The sequence below is a fragment of the Gekko japonicus genome, unplaced genomic scaffold (genome assembly GCF_001447785.1).
Source record: "Gekko japonicus isolate JY-2015 unplaced genomic scaffold, Gekko_japonicus_V1.1 scaffold3127, whole genome shotgun sequence".
Lineage (NCBI taxonomy): Eukaryota > Metazoa > Chordata > Lepidosauria > Squamata > Gekkonidae > Gekko > Gekko japonicus.
Window position 1 is genome coordinate 70,443 of NW_015168749.1, and position 20,381 is coordinate 90,823.

Here is a 20,381-nt window from a genome sequence, read left to right on the forward strand (position 1 = left end):
ATTCATCAGGACACTCACAAAAATCTCCACTACTGAATGACCTTGCCTCACTGTCCTATTGATTCAATGTGTGTGCAGAGAGAAGCAGGAGGTATAGTTCCTTCGCTCTCTACACATGCAGTCTAGTAGTAAGTCCATCTAAAAAGCAGGAACTAGTAATTTATAAGGTGGGACAATGTGACCTACCTGAGGGTCTTGACACCTGAGCTGAAGACCACTGTATTAGAGGATTAAACAGTAGAGATGGGGAAATCCAGTGTGTTGGTTCCTACAAGCTTTCCACTTACAGAGACGTATCTTTTCTGTCTTTCCCCCATCAGGCTCTGGGGACCTTAGAGGATCCACTTCTGACTGTTTTGGTGCTCTCGTAAATAAAATGCGCTATGGCAGGTGAGGTGCATTAAAGAGAGACCATTGGGTGAAATCTTCAAGCAAATGGAATTTAATCCATTATGCTTTTACTCAGTATTCTATTTGTGGACCTTGCAGGTGGGGATTGCAGTGTAGAGGTCATAGTGACATGGACATGGGCTTAATAACTCTAAAGCTTTGACAAGGATAAGATTCTACTTCTGTAGTAAAGAGCATGGATCAAATAGTTGCCAGTCAGAGTAGGCAATACTGAGCTACGTTAACTAAATTGATCAGTGATCGGTCTTGGTCTGAGCAGCTTCATAGAAACACGCAGCTAGAGTGAGGCCAAGAGACCTCCTGGTCCTGGCTTCCTGGTGCAGCAGTGGTAGAAAAATGGTCAACCCTAAAACACACACACAACAATATAGTCCCAGCTTATGAATCACTAGTTCCTATATGCCATGTATGTGTGAGTTTTCATCTTTAATACCCTCCCCTCTTCCAGTATCATGAGATTGCAGCCCACTGGGACTGGTAGGTAGCTTCTAGCTCACCTAGGCCCAAACCTCAACAATGTAGCATCCTGTTGCTGAGACTTGAGGCTAGGTGAGCAGGAACTGTTCTTCTAGCCCTGAGCATAGTTGGTAAAGTGGAGGGGAAGGTTGCTTTGTCTTTCTCCTTGTGGCATATCAGAGAGCTTGGTTGAGGGGCTACACACCTCATTCCTGCAAGTGTACAATTAGCCATTATGAGCTTGAATGGTGCATTTGTCACCCACCCCTCATATTTGTTTTAAACTGACAACTTTCCATGCCTCTGTCATTTGCTTTGTCCTTCTCAATCTACTTTCCTTTTCTAAAAAATTACAAAGTTGTGCCAGAAACCTCTCCCTTATCCTTGGGTGGCCCCATTTGGTTGCCCTCAACAATCAGGCTTGCTATTAGGAGGAGCACTGGCAATAGGAGAAATAGCAATAAGAGAATTTGGTTGGATTAGATGTTTATATGTAATTTAGGGATTAAACATGCAGACCTGAATGACAGATGATCTAACCTCTCCTGGGAACGGGTATGTGCAGTTGCTAACTCCCCTAAATGTAGTGTTCACAATCTAGTAATTAATGGATTCTTCTGCTTATGTATTTCTCATGTGTATAACAAGACTTAGAATAAAAACTTGCTGTCAACATACACATTTTTTAGAAAAATCTCTGCTGAGCCAGCCTTATTTTTTTTTAACCTGCTGAGCCAGATCTCTGTAGGAGCAGAGTTGCTTTTCAAGACCACTTTTAACCCTTTTGGTGAATAATGTATTCTGTCTACTAAAATATATGTTTCGATGAACATTCCTTTGTATGCCTTTGGGCATATGTCTATCCTGACAACTATATCCACTGACTATAGAGTTCTTTCTGTGGTCAGGGGAAGATTAAGTAATTTTACTTCTAAATTTGTATATTTTTAGAAGATTTCAAAACAGTAGATAATTCATCTTCTCTGTCTGATAGAAGACATGTTAGTGGATTATTTATTTCCACATCCTTTTTCAGTTACCTTTTAGGAAATGTTTTACTCTCTGAACAGTAATAATAGAAATGAAGAAGCATGAAGTTTCCAGAACGTCCCCTTACTCGGTTCTCTCAGCTCATGCTCTGCCTTCTGTTGCAGGACTCTAGTAGTGATAGGCTGCTCGTTTATTTTTATTTTTTTTACGGTGGATGGATAAAGAGGGAAGGGTCTTGCAGCTGTTCCTATCTTGCCCTTTCTGCGGGGTTGTAAAGTGTCCCTGGCACTTTCCAATCTGGAGAAGGTGGCCAGGGCAGACAGAAGAATGTATCTTCTTCTTTCTAGATAAGCTGCAGGCTTCGAGAGGTGTGCCATCCCGAGAAATTACCAAGCAATATGTGAAAACTCCGCATTGCATGAAAGCAGAAGCAATGGATATTTTCTGCCATTGAGTTTGTCTGTGGAAAAGATGGGCAGATGCATAACTGACTAACTAAATTTTTATATTTGCTGTAGAAGCAACTGATTCTGAAACTCGAATGAGGTATGCAAAAGCCTTCAGACCTCGTGTGTGCTCTCAAAGCTTACTTTCCCACAACAAACACAAATACTACTAGTGGCAGGTTTGGTAAAGAAATCATTTCCCTAAACCCCCCCCCCCCCCTTCTGTTGAGTGATATTCATGGCAGGGGCTGGAGGTGTGCCGTCTGCTGAGAGCTTCTTTCATCAATGTGGCAGTGGCCACACAGAGCAGGTGCACGGCTCTGCAGCCCACAAGACAGTTGGGGAATTGAGCCGTCCCTGGGTGGTACCGTCCCATCAGTTTTCACTCTCTTGTAGACATTCTATCATTACTCCAATGTATTCGTTTCAGCAGATTTAAAATTAAAGCACATAGGAATCGAAAGCAGCAGTAGCAACACTTTGTCATCATAACTTATATAAACATGCGATTATGTCTTATACATCCCTTACAACAGTCATGAACTGCAATGTGGGAGTGTAATCTTAATACTCACAGCCAGATGGGATGTACCAAGACGCTTTCTTGGCAAGAGGAACCGTGGAAACAAAACTTCTCCTGAATGTAAAGCTTGCTGTGCCTCATAAGAAAAAGGCATTGGTTTTTTATTAAGCAAAAATAGCTCTCTGGTGCTGCTAGCACAGCACTGCTCCTCATGCCCTGTCTCAGTACCATCTACAGGGGAATAAAGGACTACTTTGTTTACTGAAGCCGTACTGGAAAAAATACTTTGGTTAGGGAGGGAAAGCAAAAGAGATTATGGGGCAAACGCATGTAAACCCAGCACTCTAAATGTGTAATGCTTTCTGTGAATTTTTGCCAACAGCCTGGAAGCTTTGAGAATACGAAAGCTTTTGAGAAGCTTGTATTAAATGAAACTGAATATTTATTGAGTTTTTTTAAAAAAATGCTTCAAGTATAAGAAAAAAAACTTCAGAATGAACTTTGCTGCCCCTGAAAAAGCAAGCAGTTTTATATTGCACCCACCCACACTCAAACACACAACTAGGCTTCCACTGTTTCTTCTAGGAATTATGGTGTGCTAGATTTAAGTACATGAAAGTGACAATTCTATGTGGTCAAGTTTACATACCTGGTAGTGGTCGCTTGTAACCCCCACAGGTTCGTTCTGTAGTCACTTTCTCTGAGGAGTGTCGGGCACCAAAGCAGCAATGTTTGCTGATGATGCTTCTCTGATAAATACAGAGCACTGCTGAGGAGGTCTAAACAAGTCAGCAAGGAGAAGCTTGTCAAGTGGGAAGGGGAAACCTGCTGATTGTGCAGCAAGATAAATATGAGTTTTCCCGATTGTTCTCTAGAAATGCAGAAAGGAGAAGGGGAATTGGTTTGTGATACGAGTTTATTGACAGCCACACAGTTTTCTCATTTGCTTCAGTGTCTTGGAATAAAAGGCGTCTGCGTTCTTTTAAATGTGATTTTTAAGGCTACTATTACACAGTGACGTGAAGACTTCCATGCCTCTTGGGCCAGGCAAACTTTGGTCACCACTGACCTGCCCATTCACAATTTAGGCAGGGATTGGTTCTCTGATGTAAGTCTGGGCTTTGAAGGTATTTGGAAGCAGCGAGACGTCTCAGTTTGTGGGGAGTGACTCCGAAGCTCATGGTCATTGCAGGGACAATCCGTGCTCCTTCTGTCGCAGAAGAGGGGGCAGAGGACACATCCCTACAGTTGTATTGAACTTTGGAGGCTCTGGAGAAAGTTTCAGTCCTCAGACTGGAGCATGACTAGTTGAGCTAAGTGGTATATTCTCCCAAGTAGACTTGCTATAGTGGGTCTATAAATATATTAGAGTTAATGATGATCAACACTTAAAAATGTAATTGTCAGCACTGTGGCTGATCCTGGAAAGGTGGAAGAGTGGATAACCACGTGCATATGCTGTTGACACAGAACAGTTCAGTTGTGAACATTTTAACCCAGACTGACAGCAACAGGGACCCTGTGGATGTGTCGTGCTTTTGTTGTAACGGACTTTGGACTAGTACGGAACTTCAAGCAGTTAATAAAGGTCAGTTACCATTTGGAAGGGCTCAGCAGTGTGTGTGTGCATACATTCTTATAGATGCTGTTTGTGCAAAGAAAACAATGGCAATGTACACATTTTTTAAAATTCAGTAAAGTCACAGTTGAATTATGGCAACCTTATAGGGTTTTCAAGGCAAGAGACTTCAGAGGTGGTTTGTCATTGCCTGCCTCAGTGAGGCTGTAGCTCAGTGGTAGAGCACATGCTTGGCATTCAGGAGGTCCCAGGTTCAATCCCCAGCATCTCCAGTTAAAGGATCTGGCAGGAGGTGAAGTGAAAGACCCCCTGCCTGAGCCACTGGAGAGCTGCTGCCAAAGACAATACAGACTTTGATGGACCAAGGGTGTGATTCAGAATAAGGCAGGTTCGTGTGTTCTGTGTCACAACCATGGTATTCCTTGGAGGTGTCCCATCCAACTACTAGTCAGGGCTGAGCCTGTTTAGCTCCCGAGATCTGGACTAGCCTGGGCTATTCAGGTCAGGGCTTTAAATATTTAAAATATTAGCAGCCACCTTAGAAGCCAGCCATTTAACACAACTTTCACTCAACCACTAGTAAGAGGCTTTTAAAAATAAAGGTAGTTTATTATCTGGGAAACAGCCTGTAATGGTCCTTTGGGAGGGCATTCCACACTGTGGGTGCAGCACCAGACAAAACTCTCTCTACTCTTGCAGTGTTTACTTGGACAAATGATAGAATATGGAGCAGATCTCAAGGGACAAGGGGGAACAGATACAAGAAAATGTTTCCAAAGACAGGTAAACAGGAGCAAATGGGTAGCCAGTGCAGTTGGCCTAAGATTGAAGTTATGTGGTATTTATATGTTTCAAGAAGTAGAATTTGAGCAACAGCCCATGAACTCTGATGTCTGTACCCTAAATGATCTGTCCTTGAGTTTTATACAGCATGCTTGAATCCCAGATGATCTAAAACACAAGGCAACATATTTTAACCATGTTTATCCCTTTGTCTTCTGGAGTCTTTAGCCCTGTTGAGTTTCTGTAGCCATAGCTGTTTGTCTGGGAGGTGTGTGTGTGTATGTGTATGTGCGGGGGGGGAGGGGGTGTCATCCAGTCAATGATGCATAGTCCAGGCTCACTGCTTGTTAGAGTCTTTGGTTTGCTTGCCCAGCTGCCTGCCCAGTTGGTGCCCTGTTGCTTATCTGGGGTGGAACCAGGCAGGATGGAGTGGGGATTTCTCCTTCTGACTCACTCAGACTTTATTTAAAGTGGCTTATTTTGAGCCTTCATGGGCTGCCCTTGTACTCATTGTGGTTGTATGCTTTTTCTAATAGTCTGCTTGCTTACTTTGCTGAACTGTATTTCAGTTGTCGCACTATATAGAATCCCCCCCTTGTTTTTATGGAAAAAATGGCAGCAAAAGTGATAGGATAGCTAGAGCAAGGGTGGCCAAACTGCGGCTTGGGAGCCCCATGTGGCCCTTTCACACATGTTGTGCTCCTCCCGGCAGGGTGGCTGGGGAAGCGGAGGGGAGGCAGTCTTCCCTTCCCCAGCCATTGTTCCCCTCCATGGGTAGGCCTGAGGTGGGGGGGGGGGAGAGCAGAGAAAGAAAGCAACTTTAAATGCGTTTTCAAAGCCCCCACCCACCCTGGCCGGCTTGGAGAAAGCATTTGTCTCTTTAAATATCATTATCAATATCTCTTTTCACCCCTTTTGTTTTTGTTTCTGGCAGTCTTATTAAACGTTAATGTTAATAAAAAGCAAATTTGCATATTTTCCAATAAAAACATATATAATATTTGTTCATGTCTTGCGCCTCTCAGATATCTGATGTTACTGTGTGGCTCTTACGTTAAGCAAGTTTGTCCACCCCTGGGATAGAGACATACATGTAGGGTCTTTTCCCCAAAGAAAGTGATCTTTTCTTTGTTTTCCCGGAAGTCATTTTTGCGCTGTTAAAATATTTGCAAAATAAAGCGGAGAGGCTAGTAATGTCAGCAACGATGTTAAGTGTGTTTATATGTATTCTATTAGACTTTGTAATCCTGCCTGCTAAGATGCACAGCCCAGAAATAGCACATAATGTCTATAATTTTAAAGCATCCTGTTGCAAGTGAACAGCATTTTCCTGGATCCATTGCCATAGTTACAAATCAGCTTTCCTAGAGTTCTAGGAACTCAAGGCTGTAATGGAGTGAGCAGTGTGAAGTGCCTCATATTTCCACAAGCAGAAAACATCCAAACGTAACCCCGAGATTACAGTTCTGTCAGCTGTTTCACCTTAAATGCCAACTTACATTTAATGCATTGGACATTTTTTTTAACAAGGTTTAATTCTTTCTTTCAGTGGGATGGGATCTGCCATAATTCTGCATGCCTTCTGCCTGAAACAGTGTTTTCCTTTCAGGACACTGATGTCAAATGGCTCCTCCACAAAGCACTTTAAGAAGCTTAATCACCAAGTGGGAATTTGAACCAAAGTGCCCCTGGTCCTAGTCTAACATGCTGATCATTACTCCACACTGAGCTTGACTTAAAGCCTGTCACTTTCTCTCACCCTGGCCTACCTCACAGGGTTGTTGTGCAGGATAAATGGGGGAGAGCATGTACACTGCTGTGAGCTCCTCGGAGTAAAGAAATGGTGGGTTAAAAAAAGGAATAAGCAAGTCAGTTTGTATTCCCAAAGCTAATGACCACAGTATATGAAAAAGTGGTCCTTTCTAAGATAACTCTTAAAGTTTTCCTTTAGCATCTTGTTCAGAACTATGGATAACAGCCAAAGAATTCGGCATGCCTAAGTCTTTTTTGGTTTTGTTAGCTATTTTAGCTCTGAATTGTGAAATTACAATGAAAGCAATAAGACAGGATAAATTCAGAAATTATTAGGTTTTTATCTTTATAAGAATTCAAATAATTTCCGGTAGCAAAATGAAACTTTGGACTCAGTGGTGGGATGGAGACTGTCTTGTGAGGATTACCCTTCCCACTGATTCTGAAACCAGGGCTGTATTTCTGTATTTCTCATTCCCATCGCAGGCAGTTCCCTGGTTCTTGGCTTGACACAGTGTACATTGGGACTCTAACCACAGCACTTCTAACTAAGAGCTAGGCCCCAACTGTAGCCAGTTAGCAGGAAAATAAAACTGGGAGATCTCTAGAGATAACTACAGCTTGCTGAAAACTCATATGGGATGGAGATTTTATTCCAGATCCTCTATTAATCCACATTGAAGGACTGCCTTTATGTGCATGTTCACATGAAGCGGCTTTGGTCTTCCCAGCAAGGTCTAATGGCAGTAACCCTCTTGTCTAAAGTATGCCCAGCAACAGTCTGGGCCAAACCAATGGCTGCATCATGCCTCTGGAACAGCCTCTTGGAAAGGGGTGGTGGTGGTTGTCTCCTACTTTCTTAGCTTTCCAATGTGGCTGCAAAACAGAGTTGCTCCAGAAAGCTTAGGGGGAGAGGGGGGACAGCCTGGGCAAAGGCTCACTAGTGGGGTACGAGGTAGTTTTAGACTAGGTTTTTGGAGGCTTGACAAGAGAAACATAGCTTTTAAGGAACCTCAGAAGTTTCCCAAAGGAGTATTATTCAAGTAAACAAACTCTGTTTTTAAGAACAGTAAAATATAGTTGTTAACCTATAACCATTGGTGCTTCTTGTATAACTCGGCAGATGTTGTATATTCCCTACTCACCTGTACATTTATTTTTAATCCCTTTTCATCCCACCTTTTTGATGGAAATGTGCTTAGAAAGGTGAATCATGAATCTCTCCTCCACAGAATTGCTTAGGGCCGATTCATGACCCTGAAAGTACACTTAAGTGAGTTGACGGAGCTTAGGTGTTATGTAAATCACTTGAGTGCAAGCGTAGTGTGGCTAGAGTGTTGGGGTAAGGTCTGGGAGACCCAGGTTCAAACCCCCCCCCCCCAAGTTTCCAAGGACACTGATTGGCCATTGCTGGCTTTCTCTCTGAGACTCCAGGATACAAAGGAGATTGGCTCTGACCATCACACCCTACCTTGATTCAGTGTATGAACTGGATAAGTGTACAGTGTTCTGGACCGAGTGAGACTCACTGTCCAACCTAGTAGTTCAGTAAGAGTTGGCTTCTCTCTGGGATGTAGGTCTCCTTTGAGTCTTAGTTCGACTCCTCTGAAGAATGGTAGCAGGCTGTGTGGAGCTTTTGCAGGCTTTCCCCCCTTGCTTCTTGCCCTAACAGGACAGGGCAAGAAGAATCTTACTTTTCCCTTGCTTTTTAGGAGGTCAGCCTTGATTCTTGCTGGGAGCTGAAGCACCCAAAAGCTTGCTAAATGGTTTCTGGTGGGGCTGCATCCTTGGAAGCTGTTGCCACTTTGCTTACATGGTTACAGCCATGCAGTGGCTGTCCACTTAAAAACTCTTTTTGACAGAGTGCCAGCTCCTGTCCCTAACTAGCTGAGCAGTATGGAGGAAAAGAGGGAGGCCAAGTGGCTGCTGTAGCAAGTACGATAAGCACCAGGATGCTGAGTGGAATGCTAGAACAGCCCCATGGCTGCAGAACAGGACTGGAGAGCTACCTTTCACTGGGACTGGAAAGACATTGCATTGATAAAGGAATTTCTTATGCCTCTGGACAAGACACACGTTGCAGGGCAAACCATGCGTAGCAGACAACTGCATATGCATTTGAAGTCTATGGAATCTGAACCCTGAACCTATTGTTCGTTCTCAAGTCTGGTTTCTGTTCAGCTATTACAGCAACGAGTCTATATGCCCAGCTTACATTCTGCAGTGTGACTGGATAATTTTCCGTTTTCACTCCTACCGTTCTTTGAATGCAAGTTCTCATTAAATCGATTGAGATAATGTTGAGTCATATTTTTTCTGTTCACAGGTGGATGTGACTATCATACATTTTACACCGTTGGTGCAACCAAAGATACAACAGCCCTTTAAGCTGGTGGAGAAAGTTGTTCAAAGTGTTTTTCAGTTCAGAAGAAAACACTGTCATCAAGGAATACGGTTGGAATTCTTTCACAAGTATAAATATCTGTTTGTAACATGAATGCTGGTGCAGCTGCTACTTAAAGTGTACTCACACATGCATGTTTACTTGACAACTGTGGCAGCTGATGACAGTGGAAAATGTCACCATGGCTCAGGCGTGAAGCCTAGTGGTTAAAGGGATAGCTAGCAATCAGGGTCAAATCTCTGCTTTGGAAGCACATTAGGCTACCTTGGGACCATCACACTGTCTCGAGCTAACTTGACTCATGGGACTGTTGTTGTGAGGCTAAGGTAGGGAAGAGCAGAATGATGTGATAAGCCATGTTGGGACCCAGTTGGAGAGAAAAGATGTAAAAATACATCCAAAAAGCACCAGAGACTTAGAACAACATCCTTTAGGTGGAGCATATAACTTTGACATCGTGAGACTAGCCTCTTTGCATTTTTTTGATATTATGCTTTGGTGTGTTCCAGTGGCGGATGTTCTTACTCTAGCTGCATGGATGCCTGGGCTGGGTGCAAGAAGAGCACGGATAGTTGCCAAGACCAATAAGTGTTGTTGTGCAGTTTTTTCTTTCATATTTAGCCACCCCCAGCTCACTTTTTCACATTACTCAGGTGTATTAAACATCCATTCCTCTGAGGGGAAAGCTGTTATTTGTCTTCACCCTGTTACAATATGAAGTGAGATCAGGTTTTTTAGTTGAAGAAATTGGTGAGAAGGATGAATGTTTTGCCTTTGAAATCACTGGAGTGGGCTGACTATACAACATACAATGAAACAAATTATATTACAATATAGTCACTTTGCAGAGATTGGCTGCCACTAGTGGTTCTGGGCTTGATGAATTAAAAATCATAATGACATTAAATGGTAATTTGTACAGTTCCCTTTTTTCAATCATTACCACTGCTTCTTTTCAGAATCTTGTTTCCTGAAGCTGAACGTTTGGAAAAAGCTGAACAGATGCTCATGTTAGCTGATGTTGATCCAACTCTGCGCCCAACTCAGCTTTCTATGTTTCACTTTAAAAATCTTTGTGACGTGTACAGGAAAATGTGTGATGAAGACCCAAAGCTGTTTGTTTACAACTACCGGGAAGAACTGAAATGGAAGAAAAAGAGGAAGAACTGCAACTTAGAAAGGACTGAGGATGACAGGTTGCTTTAGCGAAGCAAAAGGACTAACGGTGGAGTGAAGTATTTCAGCAAGTGTGCATATTTTCATATCTTCTGGGAGCAAAGCATATCTAAAATGAATGTGAGGGCAAAAGAAGATGAGCATCAGGATTACAGAATAAATACAGGTTTTTCCCTAAAATGGAACACCCTACCTACATTGACAATTTGACAGCATAAACAAGGATAGAACAAGCAGAAGATTGAATGCCCATATGTTGAACTCAGTACCTCAGAGAAAAAGGCAAAACACAACGAACATCCTACTGAATAGAACATTTTACTGTACAGGCTTGTAGAGAAAATAAAAAATACAATAAAATAAGATTACAGTACAGACTTTTGTATTTACATATATATATAAAATAAAGTATAAACAACACCTTGCTTCATAGTGTGGGCTTTTTATTTTTTTTAAGCTCAATTAAAACCTCAACTGCTTTAAATAAAGCAAAAATTAAAACTGTGGAAATTAAATGCCCAAATCACTAAAGCTGTTTGGACCCTTATCAAAATTGTAGATCATTTCCCCCCCGTTTCTCTTTTCCCATAATGTTTAAAAGCTACCTAATTTTATGCAAAAGAGAACTTAGTTTACAGATTCTGGGTGGTTTAAACTAATTATTTTTTGTTCCACAATAAATTAAAATAACTTAAGCCTTTACAACTACTTCTGTGGAGAAACACAGTAGTGCATTAAGTTGAAAAGTTAGTAGCTTCTCAGAATACAACAATCATCTGTTTTGGAATCTTGTGGGAGGAAAAATCTGCCTCGTGAAGCTAGGACTTTCCATGCCTGTCCACAGTTTCATAAAAGCAGTCTTCATTAACCACTGAAGTTAAGCTCTGTACACTAAATTCCCTTTCTAATATTGAATTAAGATCAAAGCTTGAAGCATCAGGATGACTGTCAAGTGACTGGTGATGCTCTTGCATGGTCAGCAAAGTTCCTCTGTCACGTCTGGTACTGTTCACCTTCCGTTTAATGGGACAGAAGTGGGCACGCACCAGCTTAGGATGTTCTCCTGCCCCATGCCCACCATCTCTCTCAAGAGGATACATTTCCTCTGTGACCTCACTGGCATTCTCGGAAATTTTCAGGCGCTTGAATTGGATTTCTATGTCCTTTGTGGGGCTGCTTTTCTTCGGAATGTGTGGGTAGTCATCTTCATCGTCACTTAGAATGTCAGACTCCTTGACAGGGCTGTCGGAGAAATCAGATGCAGAGTTCTGCAGATGTTTCACAGGAGATGAATTTTTAGACTCCAGGATGCTGTCTGTGGTATGGCAGCTGCTACTCTGAGTACTGCTGCTGAGGCTGCATTCATCAGAATCCAGAGAATTTCCTTTGCCAGCCTCAGTGCTCCATTCATTACTGGAAGAGCTCTTCAGTAGTTTCAAGGATCTTGAGGAAGCTGCCCAACATAAAATACTTAAGTAATTCCAGTCCGATATAAGAATTTTCATAAGTAACAACAACTAGTTGCAACGCTATTAATAAAAATCTTACAATTCAATTATAATTTCTCCATTAGAAGTGTCAGTATTAATAACCTTAACAGACAGCTGTGGTCAGGTTGAATGGAGGCATTCTTATGCCATCTTCACACAGGATACAGGCAAGACTTTTCATAAAACTGCATTTAACAAATTTCAAACTTGGCACCTGGACATGGGGAGTTAAGAATATGTATAAACTGTGCCGGCACCACAGAGGTGGGGGAGCTTCCTTTTTGGTCGTTGTGAAAGCCAACACATTGCTCCTCCAATGCTAAGAGGAACAGCAGCAGGCGCTGGTAAAGTGGAGCCAGCTGCCACTGCAAAGGAATTCCTACCCTCGTCCATAAGGCCTGGGAGGTCAAGTCAGCACTATGTAAGTGTGCAGCTGTTGCCTGACGTGAATTGCTTTAAGCCAGTGGAGGCTGCTAGCTAATTCAAGGTTATGGTATTGACCTTTAAAGAAGGTCACACTCCAGAGACTTAGAACAACATCCTTTAGGGTGGAGCATATAATTCTGACATCTTGAGACCAGCCTCTTTGCATTTTTTGATATTGTGCTTTGGTGTGTTCCAGTGGCTGCTGTTCTTACTCTAGCTGCATGGATGCCTGGGCTGGGTGCAAGAAGAGCACAGACAGTTGCCAAGACCAAAAAGTGTTATTGTGCAGTTTTTTCTTTCATATTTAGCCACCCCCAGCTCACTTTTTCACATTACTCAGGTGTATTAAACATCCATTCCTCTGAGGGGAAAGCTGTTATTTGTCTTCACCCTGTTACAATATGAAGTGAGAAGGATGAATGTTTTGCCTTTGAAATCACTGGAGTGGGCTGACTATACAACATACAATGAAACAAATTATATTACAATATAGTCACTTTGCAGAGATTGGCTGCCACTAGTGGTTCTGGGCTTGATGAATTAAAAATCATAATGACATTAAATGGTAATTTGTACAGTTCCCTTTTTTCAATCATTACCACTGCTTCTTTTCAGAATCTTGTTTCCTGAAGCTGAACGTCTGGAAAAAGCTGAACAGATGCTCATGTTAGCTGATGTTGATCCAACTCTGCGCCCAACTCAGCTTTCTATGTTTCACTTTAAAAATCTTTGTGACGTGTACAGGAAAATGTGTGATGAAGACCCAAAGCTGTTTGTTTACAACTACCGGGAAGAACTGAAATGGAAGAAAAAGAGGAAGAACTGCAACTTAGAAAGGACTGAGGATGACAGGTTGCTTTAGCGAAGCAAAAGGACTAACGGTGGAGTGAAGTATTTCAGCAAGTGTGCATATTTTCATATCTTCTGGGAGCAAAGCGTATCTAAAATGAATGTGAAGGCAAAAGAAGATGAGCATCAGGATTACAGAATAAATACAGGTTTTTCCCTAAAATGGAACACCCTACCTACATTGACAATTTGACAGCATAAACAAGGATAGAACAAGCAGAAGATTGAATGCCCATATGTTGAACTCAGTACCTCAGAGAAAAAGGCAAAACACAACGAACATCCTACTGAATAGAACATTTTACTGTACAGGCTTGTAGAGAAAATAAAAAATACAATAAAATAAGATTACAGTACAGACTTTTGTATTTACATATATATATAAAATAAAGTATAAACAACACCTTGCTTCATAGTGTGGGCTTTTTATTTTTTTTAAGCTCAATTAAAACCTCAACTGCTTTAAATAAAGCAAAAATTAAAACTGTGGAAATTAAATGCCCAAATCACTAAAGCTGTTTGGACCCTTATCAAAATTGTAGATCATTTCCCCCCCGTTTCTCTTTTCCCATAATGTTTAAAAGCTACCTAATTTTATGCAAAAGAGAACTTAGTTTACAGATTCTGGGTGGTTTAAACTAATTATTTTTTGTTCCACAATAAATTAAAATAACTTAAGCCTTTACAACTACTTCTGTGGAGAAACACAGTAGTGCATTAAGTTGAAAAGTTAGTAGCTTCTCAGAATACAACAATCATCTGTTTTGGAATCTTGTGGGAGGAAAAATCTGCCTCGTGAAGCTAGGACTTTCCATGCCTGTCCACAGTTTCATAAAAGCAGTCTTCATTAACCACTGAAGTTAAGCTCTGTACACTAAATTCCCTTTCTAATATTGAATTAAGATCAAAGCTTGAAGCATCAGGATGACTGTCAAGTGACTGGTGATGCTCTTGCATGGTCAGCAAAGTTCCTCTGTCACGTCTGGTACTGTTCACCTTCCGTTTAATGGGACAGAAGTGGGCACGCACCAGCTTAGGATGTTCTCCTGCCCCATGCCCACCATCTCTCTCAAGAGGATACATTTCCTCTGTGACCTCACTGGCATTCTCGGAAATTTTCAGGCGCTTGAATTGGATTTCTATGTCCTTTGTGGGGCTGCTTTTCTTCGGAATGTGTGGGTAGTCATCTTCATCGTCACTTAGAATGTCAGACTCCTTGACAGGGCTGTCGGAGAAATCAGATGCAGAGTTCTGCAGATGTTTCACAGGAGATGAATTTTTAGACTCCAGGATGCTGTCTGTGGTATGGCAGCTGCTACTCTGAGTACTGCTGCTGAGGCTGCATTCATCAGAATCCAGAGAATTTCCTTTGCCAGCCTCAGTGCTCCATTCATTACTGGAAGAGCTCTTCAGTAGTTTCAAGGATCTTGAGGAAGCTGCCCAACATAAAATACTTAAGTAATTCCAGTCCGATATAAGAATTTTTATAAGTAACAACAACTAGTTGCAACGCTATTAATAAAAATCTTACAATTCAATTATAATTTCTCCATTAGAAGTGTCAGTATTAATAACCTTAACAGGCAGCTGTGGTCAGGCTCAACTGAGGCATTCTTATGCCATCTTCACATAGGATACAGGCAAGACTTTTCATAAAACTGCATTTCACAAATTTCAAACTTGGCACCTGGACATGGGGAGTTAAGAATATGTATAAACTGTGCCGGCACCACAGAGGTGGGGGGAGCTTCCTTTTTGGTCATTGTGAAAGCCAACACATTGCTCCTCCAATGCTAAGAGGAACAGCAGCAGGCGCTGGTAAAGTGGAGCCAGCTGCCACTGCAAAGGAATTCCTACCCTCGTCCATAAGGCCTGGGAGGTCAAGTCAGCACTATGTAAGTGTGCAGCTGTTGCCTGACGTGAACTGCTTTAAGCCAGTGGGGGCTGCTAGCTAATTCAAGGTTATGGTATTGACCTTTAAAGCCTTATGTGGCCTTGGACCAGCATACTTACAGAACCGTCTCTCCCCATATGTGCCATGGAGAGCATTGCACTCTGCTGACCAACATCTACTGGTAGTCCCTGGCCCGAAAGATGTCCACTTAGTGTGAGATCCGGGCCCTGCAGGACCTGTTACAGTTCCACAGGACCTGCAGAATGGAGCTGTTCCACCATCTTTGAATGAATTCATCCTACAGAAGGCATTAAGAACTGCCCTGGAGTTTTTGTCTTGCTTTTACTGCTATCTTGTTTTATTGTCTCACTAGGAATAAGGCCCGTTGTGGAAATAAATACAACGATCTCTAGGAAGAGGCTCAGGGAGAGTGCCCTGGCCTTGGGCACTCAGCGTCAATTTGCTGTAGCGACCTCAGCAGGGTATAATGACAGAGAGTTCACCATTTTCTCCTGGGGAACTGATCTCTGCCACCTGAAGAGCAGTTGTAATTCTGTGTGATCTCCATCCGTCCGCTGGAGACTGGCAACAATGGTTCCCCATGAGGGAATGGCTGGCTTGGAGGGTGGAGTCTATGGCATCGCACCTGTCTGAGGTCCCACCCCTCCTCAAACTTCACCCTCTCCAGGCTCCACCCCTCAAATCTCCAGGAATTCCCCAACCTGGAGTTGGCAACCCTATCTCCCTTCCAGCCAACCATCAACCTACTGTTATCTGCCCCCTGGCTTCAGCTTTCCATCTCCTCCCCCTCCCTCCTAGAGAACAGGTATAATTCTGAGTGTTCTCCAGCCCCCACCTGGAGATTGGCAACAATGGTTCCCCAGGAGGGAATGGCTGGCTTGGAGGGTGAAGTCCATGGCATTGCACCTGTCTGAGGTCCCACCCCTCCTCAAACCTCACCCTCCATCCCTCAAATCTCCAGGAATTTCCCACCTGACGTTGGCAACCCTATCAGGACTGGCCCCGATGTGTTTTCTCACAAAAGCCAAAATAGGTGTGGAAAGGGCCTTTTACAGACAGAACCTGGTTGCCTAGCAACAGGCACTGAGGAGAAAGTACAGTGGGCGGGGGAGGGGGTTATGCTGAAAGTCCTTTTTTTGTTTTTACTGACAGAAGTTGGTTGCCTACCAAGAGCCATTGAGGGGACAGTTAGTCACAGTTCGAAAGCAAGAAATTGCAAGTAGATAAATAGGTACCACTTCAGTGGGAAGGTAACAGCGTTCCATGCGCCTTGGTGTTTAGTCATGCCGGCCACATGACCACGGAAATGTCTTCGGACAGCGCTGGCTCTTCGACTTTGAAACAGAGATGAGCACCGCAACCCTAGAGTCGGATTCAACTGGCTTTCGAGCAAGGGAACCTTTACCTATTATTTATTTAGATCTTGTGTTGTGAGCCACCCTGAGCCCATTTTTGGGGTAGGGCAGGATATAATCCTAATTAATTAAATTAATAAATAATAGTTAGCAACAACAACGTGGTGCTGAGACTCTGATGTTCCTCCTTCCTTCCAGCAGTGGCAGGCAATCCCTCTCTTCCCTTCAGTATCCTGCAACCAGCCTTTCCACTTAACATACTACTTCAGTAGGCACAGTTAGACAAAAGCTGCTGAAGGAATCACTTGGTCTTTATGTTGACTAGCTCTCTGCAATCCTTTGTAAATCATTTTTATAAAATGTGAAAGTGTACTCACATACCCCAAAATCCAGACATAGGCAGATCTAAAAACTTGGGAGAGAATGAAGTGCCAAGTTGTAACGTGGAACCCCCAGGTGCCTAAGGGGCATGCATGCCTGTATCCTCTCATATACTAAGGTAGCCTGAGGATCCTAAGCCGCAACAGAGTGCTCTCTTTTTGAAGGAGCTTTCCAAACCCCTTGCCTGTTTCCAAGGCTAGATTGTATTCAATACAATGTAAACTGCTATAAAATAAGTGACTTCACCAAAACAATTAGGAAGGAGATGAGTCAGTTAGCCATAAAACTTAAGAGAACGTCACTATAAAACTTTAGTCTTCCTTTCCAACCCGCAGAAAGACGGCGTAATATAGCATCATGCAATCTTTCTGGTGTGCTTGGAAGTACAATTTATCCAGGAATAAATTTTATTACTCTTATTTCACAGCTATAAGATAAACTTATCTAGCACTTTCCATAGGGTGCACCTTATTGTATTTTGATGTATATCTGAGCATTTGGGAGTATTATTTAAATGGTATGGATATCATTTTTGATATGTATGTGGAGAAAATTTCATCTTACCCAGTTTTGCTGAAACAGGAATTCGATTCTTATGCAGAACCAGCCGACTTTTACATGTTTTCTCCAAAGGCGAGTCACATTTTATTTGGCGCCTGAAATTCTCTCTTAGTATTGAACGAATCACTTTGACTATATTGGTCTTGCTTTCGCAGTCACTGTAGATGTGAGGAAACAGAATTAAATTTTAAATCATGCAAGTTCTTTAGAGTTGAAATTGATCAAGACTTCGGAGATGAGGGGGGGGGGAATGGAGAGCCACCATGAAGGCTTAGTGCTTTTGAGCAAACAGTAGGTTCACACAGCTAAACAAGTAACAAGTAAACAAGTAACATTCCATGCAGTAAATTTCTATAATCATATCGACCTGAACTTTGTATATTAAAAATTACATGTTTTTAATGGATGGAAAGAGGAAAGAATCCATCTAGGAATAAAGTCCCATTATCAGCACTAGGAAGTATACCTGCTACACAGCTGGAAGGTTGTTTCAGGTCTTCCTTCTAATTCTGATTTAGTATGAATCATTTCCCAGATGCAGTTGTTTTCTGTTCCTGCATATAGAAAAAAATCCTTGCTGTTGTAAATATTTCATGATTTCAATATCTAGCAAAGTACTTTTCATAGAACACTGAAAGTAGGCTCTCTTTACAGAAGGAATAGGTGGATTATGAATGCTCGAATAAATAGAACATGATCTTCATGGAAACTTTGTGATTAAATAGTCACCTCCATGACCTACTCTTAAATGATCAATTATCTCTTATTGTTAGCAATCTTGCAGGAATATTTGACCCCGTTGCTCATTTCTTTTCCTTTTGTTGCTCACAGTATATAAAGGTAAAGGTAAAGGTTCCCTTGCTCGAAAGCCAGTCGAGTCCGACTCTAGGGTTGCGGCGCTCATCTCCGTTTCAAAGCCGAAGAGCCAGCGCTGTCTGAAGACGTTTCCGTGGTCATGTGGCCGGCATGACTAAACACCAAGGCGCACGGAACGCTGTTACCTTCCCACCGAAGTGGTCCCTATTTATCTACTTGCAATTTCTTGCTTTCGAACTGCTAGGTTGGCAGGAGCTGGAACTAGAGACGGGCGCTCACTCCGTCATGCGGCAACCCGGGTCTTGAACTGCTGAACTACTGACCTTCCACAGCCCGCAGTTCAGCGTCTTAACCACTTGAGCCACCACAGTTTCTTAGTCACAGTATATATCCTCACATAAAAGCTGAAGCATAATATTGGCAAAAATTCATTCACATTGCATGGACAGGAAAAATAAGAGGGTATACTAGAAAAAAAGAAAAATATCCCTGCCCTTATATGCATTCTGAGGGCATTTAATAGTATCACATTAGCAACCCAGTGCTCTTTGCCAGGCTAATGTGAAATTCAGGATGTCAACAAATGTGAAGCTTTTAATCAATTGGCTAGCTTGCTTTTATCCAATTACAGAAACCTTTCTGTATACTAGATATTTTGAGGCTATTCAGAAATCAGTTTTCATTTGGCTAAATACAGAGAGCATTAAACATATTTCCTGATCTAGAGATGCACTTAAATTGTTTAGAGCTACACTAGAACTTGCAGCTGCCATTAAAACTGTATTTTAAATCTGTGATTAATTCGTTACTTGATTAAGGAAAGGAGGAGGAGATTGGATTTATACCTCACCCTTCACTACCCGAAGGAGTCTCAGAGCAGCTTACAATCCCTTTCCCTTCCCCTCTCCACAACAGATGCCTGTGGCTGTGAGGTAGGTGGGACTGAGAGAGCTCTTTCAAGAACTGCTCATGAGAGAACAGCTTTGAAAGAACTTGTAACTGACCCAAGGTCACACCAGCAGCTGCATGTGGAGGATTGGGGAATCAAACCCAGTTCTCCCAGATTTAGAGTCCACACTCCTAACCAATACAATACACCAAACTGGCTCTCAGTTAATGCTTTTCAACCCACCTTCAATCATTCCAACATGTATAGGTTAGCGAACTGTTAGACAACAATAAGTGCACTGCTGCTGACACACTTTCACAAGTCTTACCTTATTGTTACTCAGTTTAAGAATCACAGATCTATAGGTTTATAAAAGTTACCTGCTGTATTCCCTAGTCGGACTTGAAGAGCAGATAAAGGAATCAGCCAGCGGAACTTGAATGAATCCAAGTCACCATGATTATGTGTAGTACGGACATTAGTTGGCTTATGAAGAAAAAAAGGGAAAGTAATAAGTTTATATATCTATATCTATCTATCTATCTATCTATCTATCTATCTATCTATCTATCTATCTATCTATCTATCTATCTTTAAGAGGTAGACTAATTCTAACAGATTTATTTATTTTATTTTAAATGAGGTGCCATTGAAACCAACAGAGCTTCCAAATGAATTTGTCTGGGATGGATATATTAAAAGTCCTCATATACAATGTATTCCTTACCATATAAATGTCAACCTTTAACGAAGATGTTTTGGTGCTGGTGAAGTAAAGATTATAAATACTTCTCAGGGAAACAATACCGTATGTGGCTGGTGTTCGGCATTGGGGCCAGTGTTTAACAAGGGACAGATAGCCTCAAGTTCTTCATAAAATCACTCTAAGCAGAGCATGCTTCTTGACTAAAGACTGAGGCACCTTGCCAGTCTAACCATTTTGCTTGCCAGGATTCAGTGTTCAATATTAATACGCTCATTAATTTAACACTGATATTATAATATTGCACTAAATGCAATGGGAAATCACACAAAACTAGCCAGGGTCCCTTGTACTACCCTCTTCACTCAATGAGCAGTCTCATGTACCAATGGCTAGCCTAGTTATTTAGGGTTACTGGCTGGCAGCAACTTCCACAATGGAACAGGCAGCTTTCCTTGAACCACCGCGATCACAGA

At 42.1% G+C, this 20,381-nt stretch overlaps 2 protein-coding genes across 2 annotated transcripts in view; one reads left to right on the forward strand and one right to left on the reverse strand.

Moving 5' to 3' along the window:
* Nucleotides 1-10,935, forward strand: part of TFB1M (transcription factor B1, mitochondrial) — a 46,379-nt gene extending 35,444 nt beyond the window's left edge. Inside the window, exons 7-8 of the mRNA XM_015415635.1 lie at nt 9,267-9,394; nt 10,304-10,935. Coding sequence (XP_015271121.1) covers nt 9,267-9,394; nt 10,304-10,550 — 375 coding nt within the window. The 3' untranslated portion in view covers nt 10,551-10,935. The remainder of the gene's footprint in view (nt 1-9,266; nt 9,395-10,303) is intronic.
* Nucleotides 10,936-13,708: 2,773 nt separating this feature from the next.
* The window catches only part of TIAM2 (T-cell lymphoma invasion and metastasis 2), a gene marked incomplete at its 5' end in the record, with an annotated part of 98,496 nt that continues 91,823 nt past the window's right edge, over nt 13,709-20,381 (reverse strand). Inside the window, 4 exons of the mRNA XM_015415634.1 lie at nt 13,709-14,721; nt 17,501-17,655; nt 17,964-18,051; nt 19,583-19,688. Coding sequence (XP_015271120.1) covers nt 14,087-14,721; nt 17,501-17,655; nt 17,964-18,051; nt 19,583-19,688 — 984 coding nt within the window. The remainder of the gene's footprint in view (nt 14,722-17,500; nt 17,656-17,963; nt 18,052-19,582; nt 19,689-20,381) is intronic.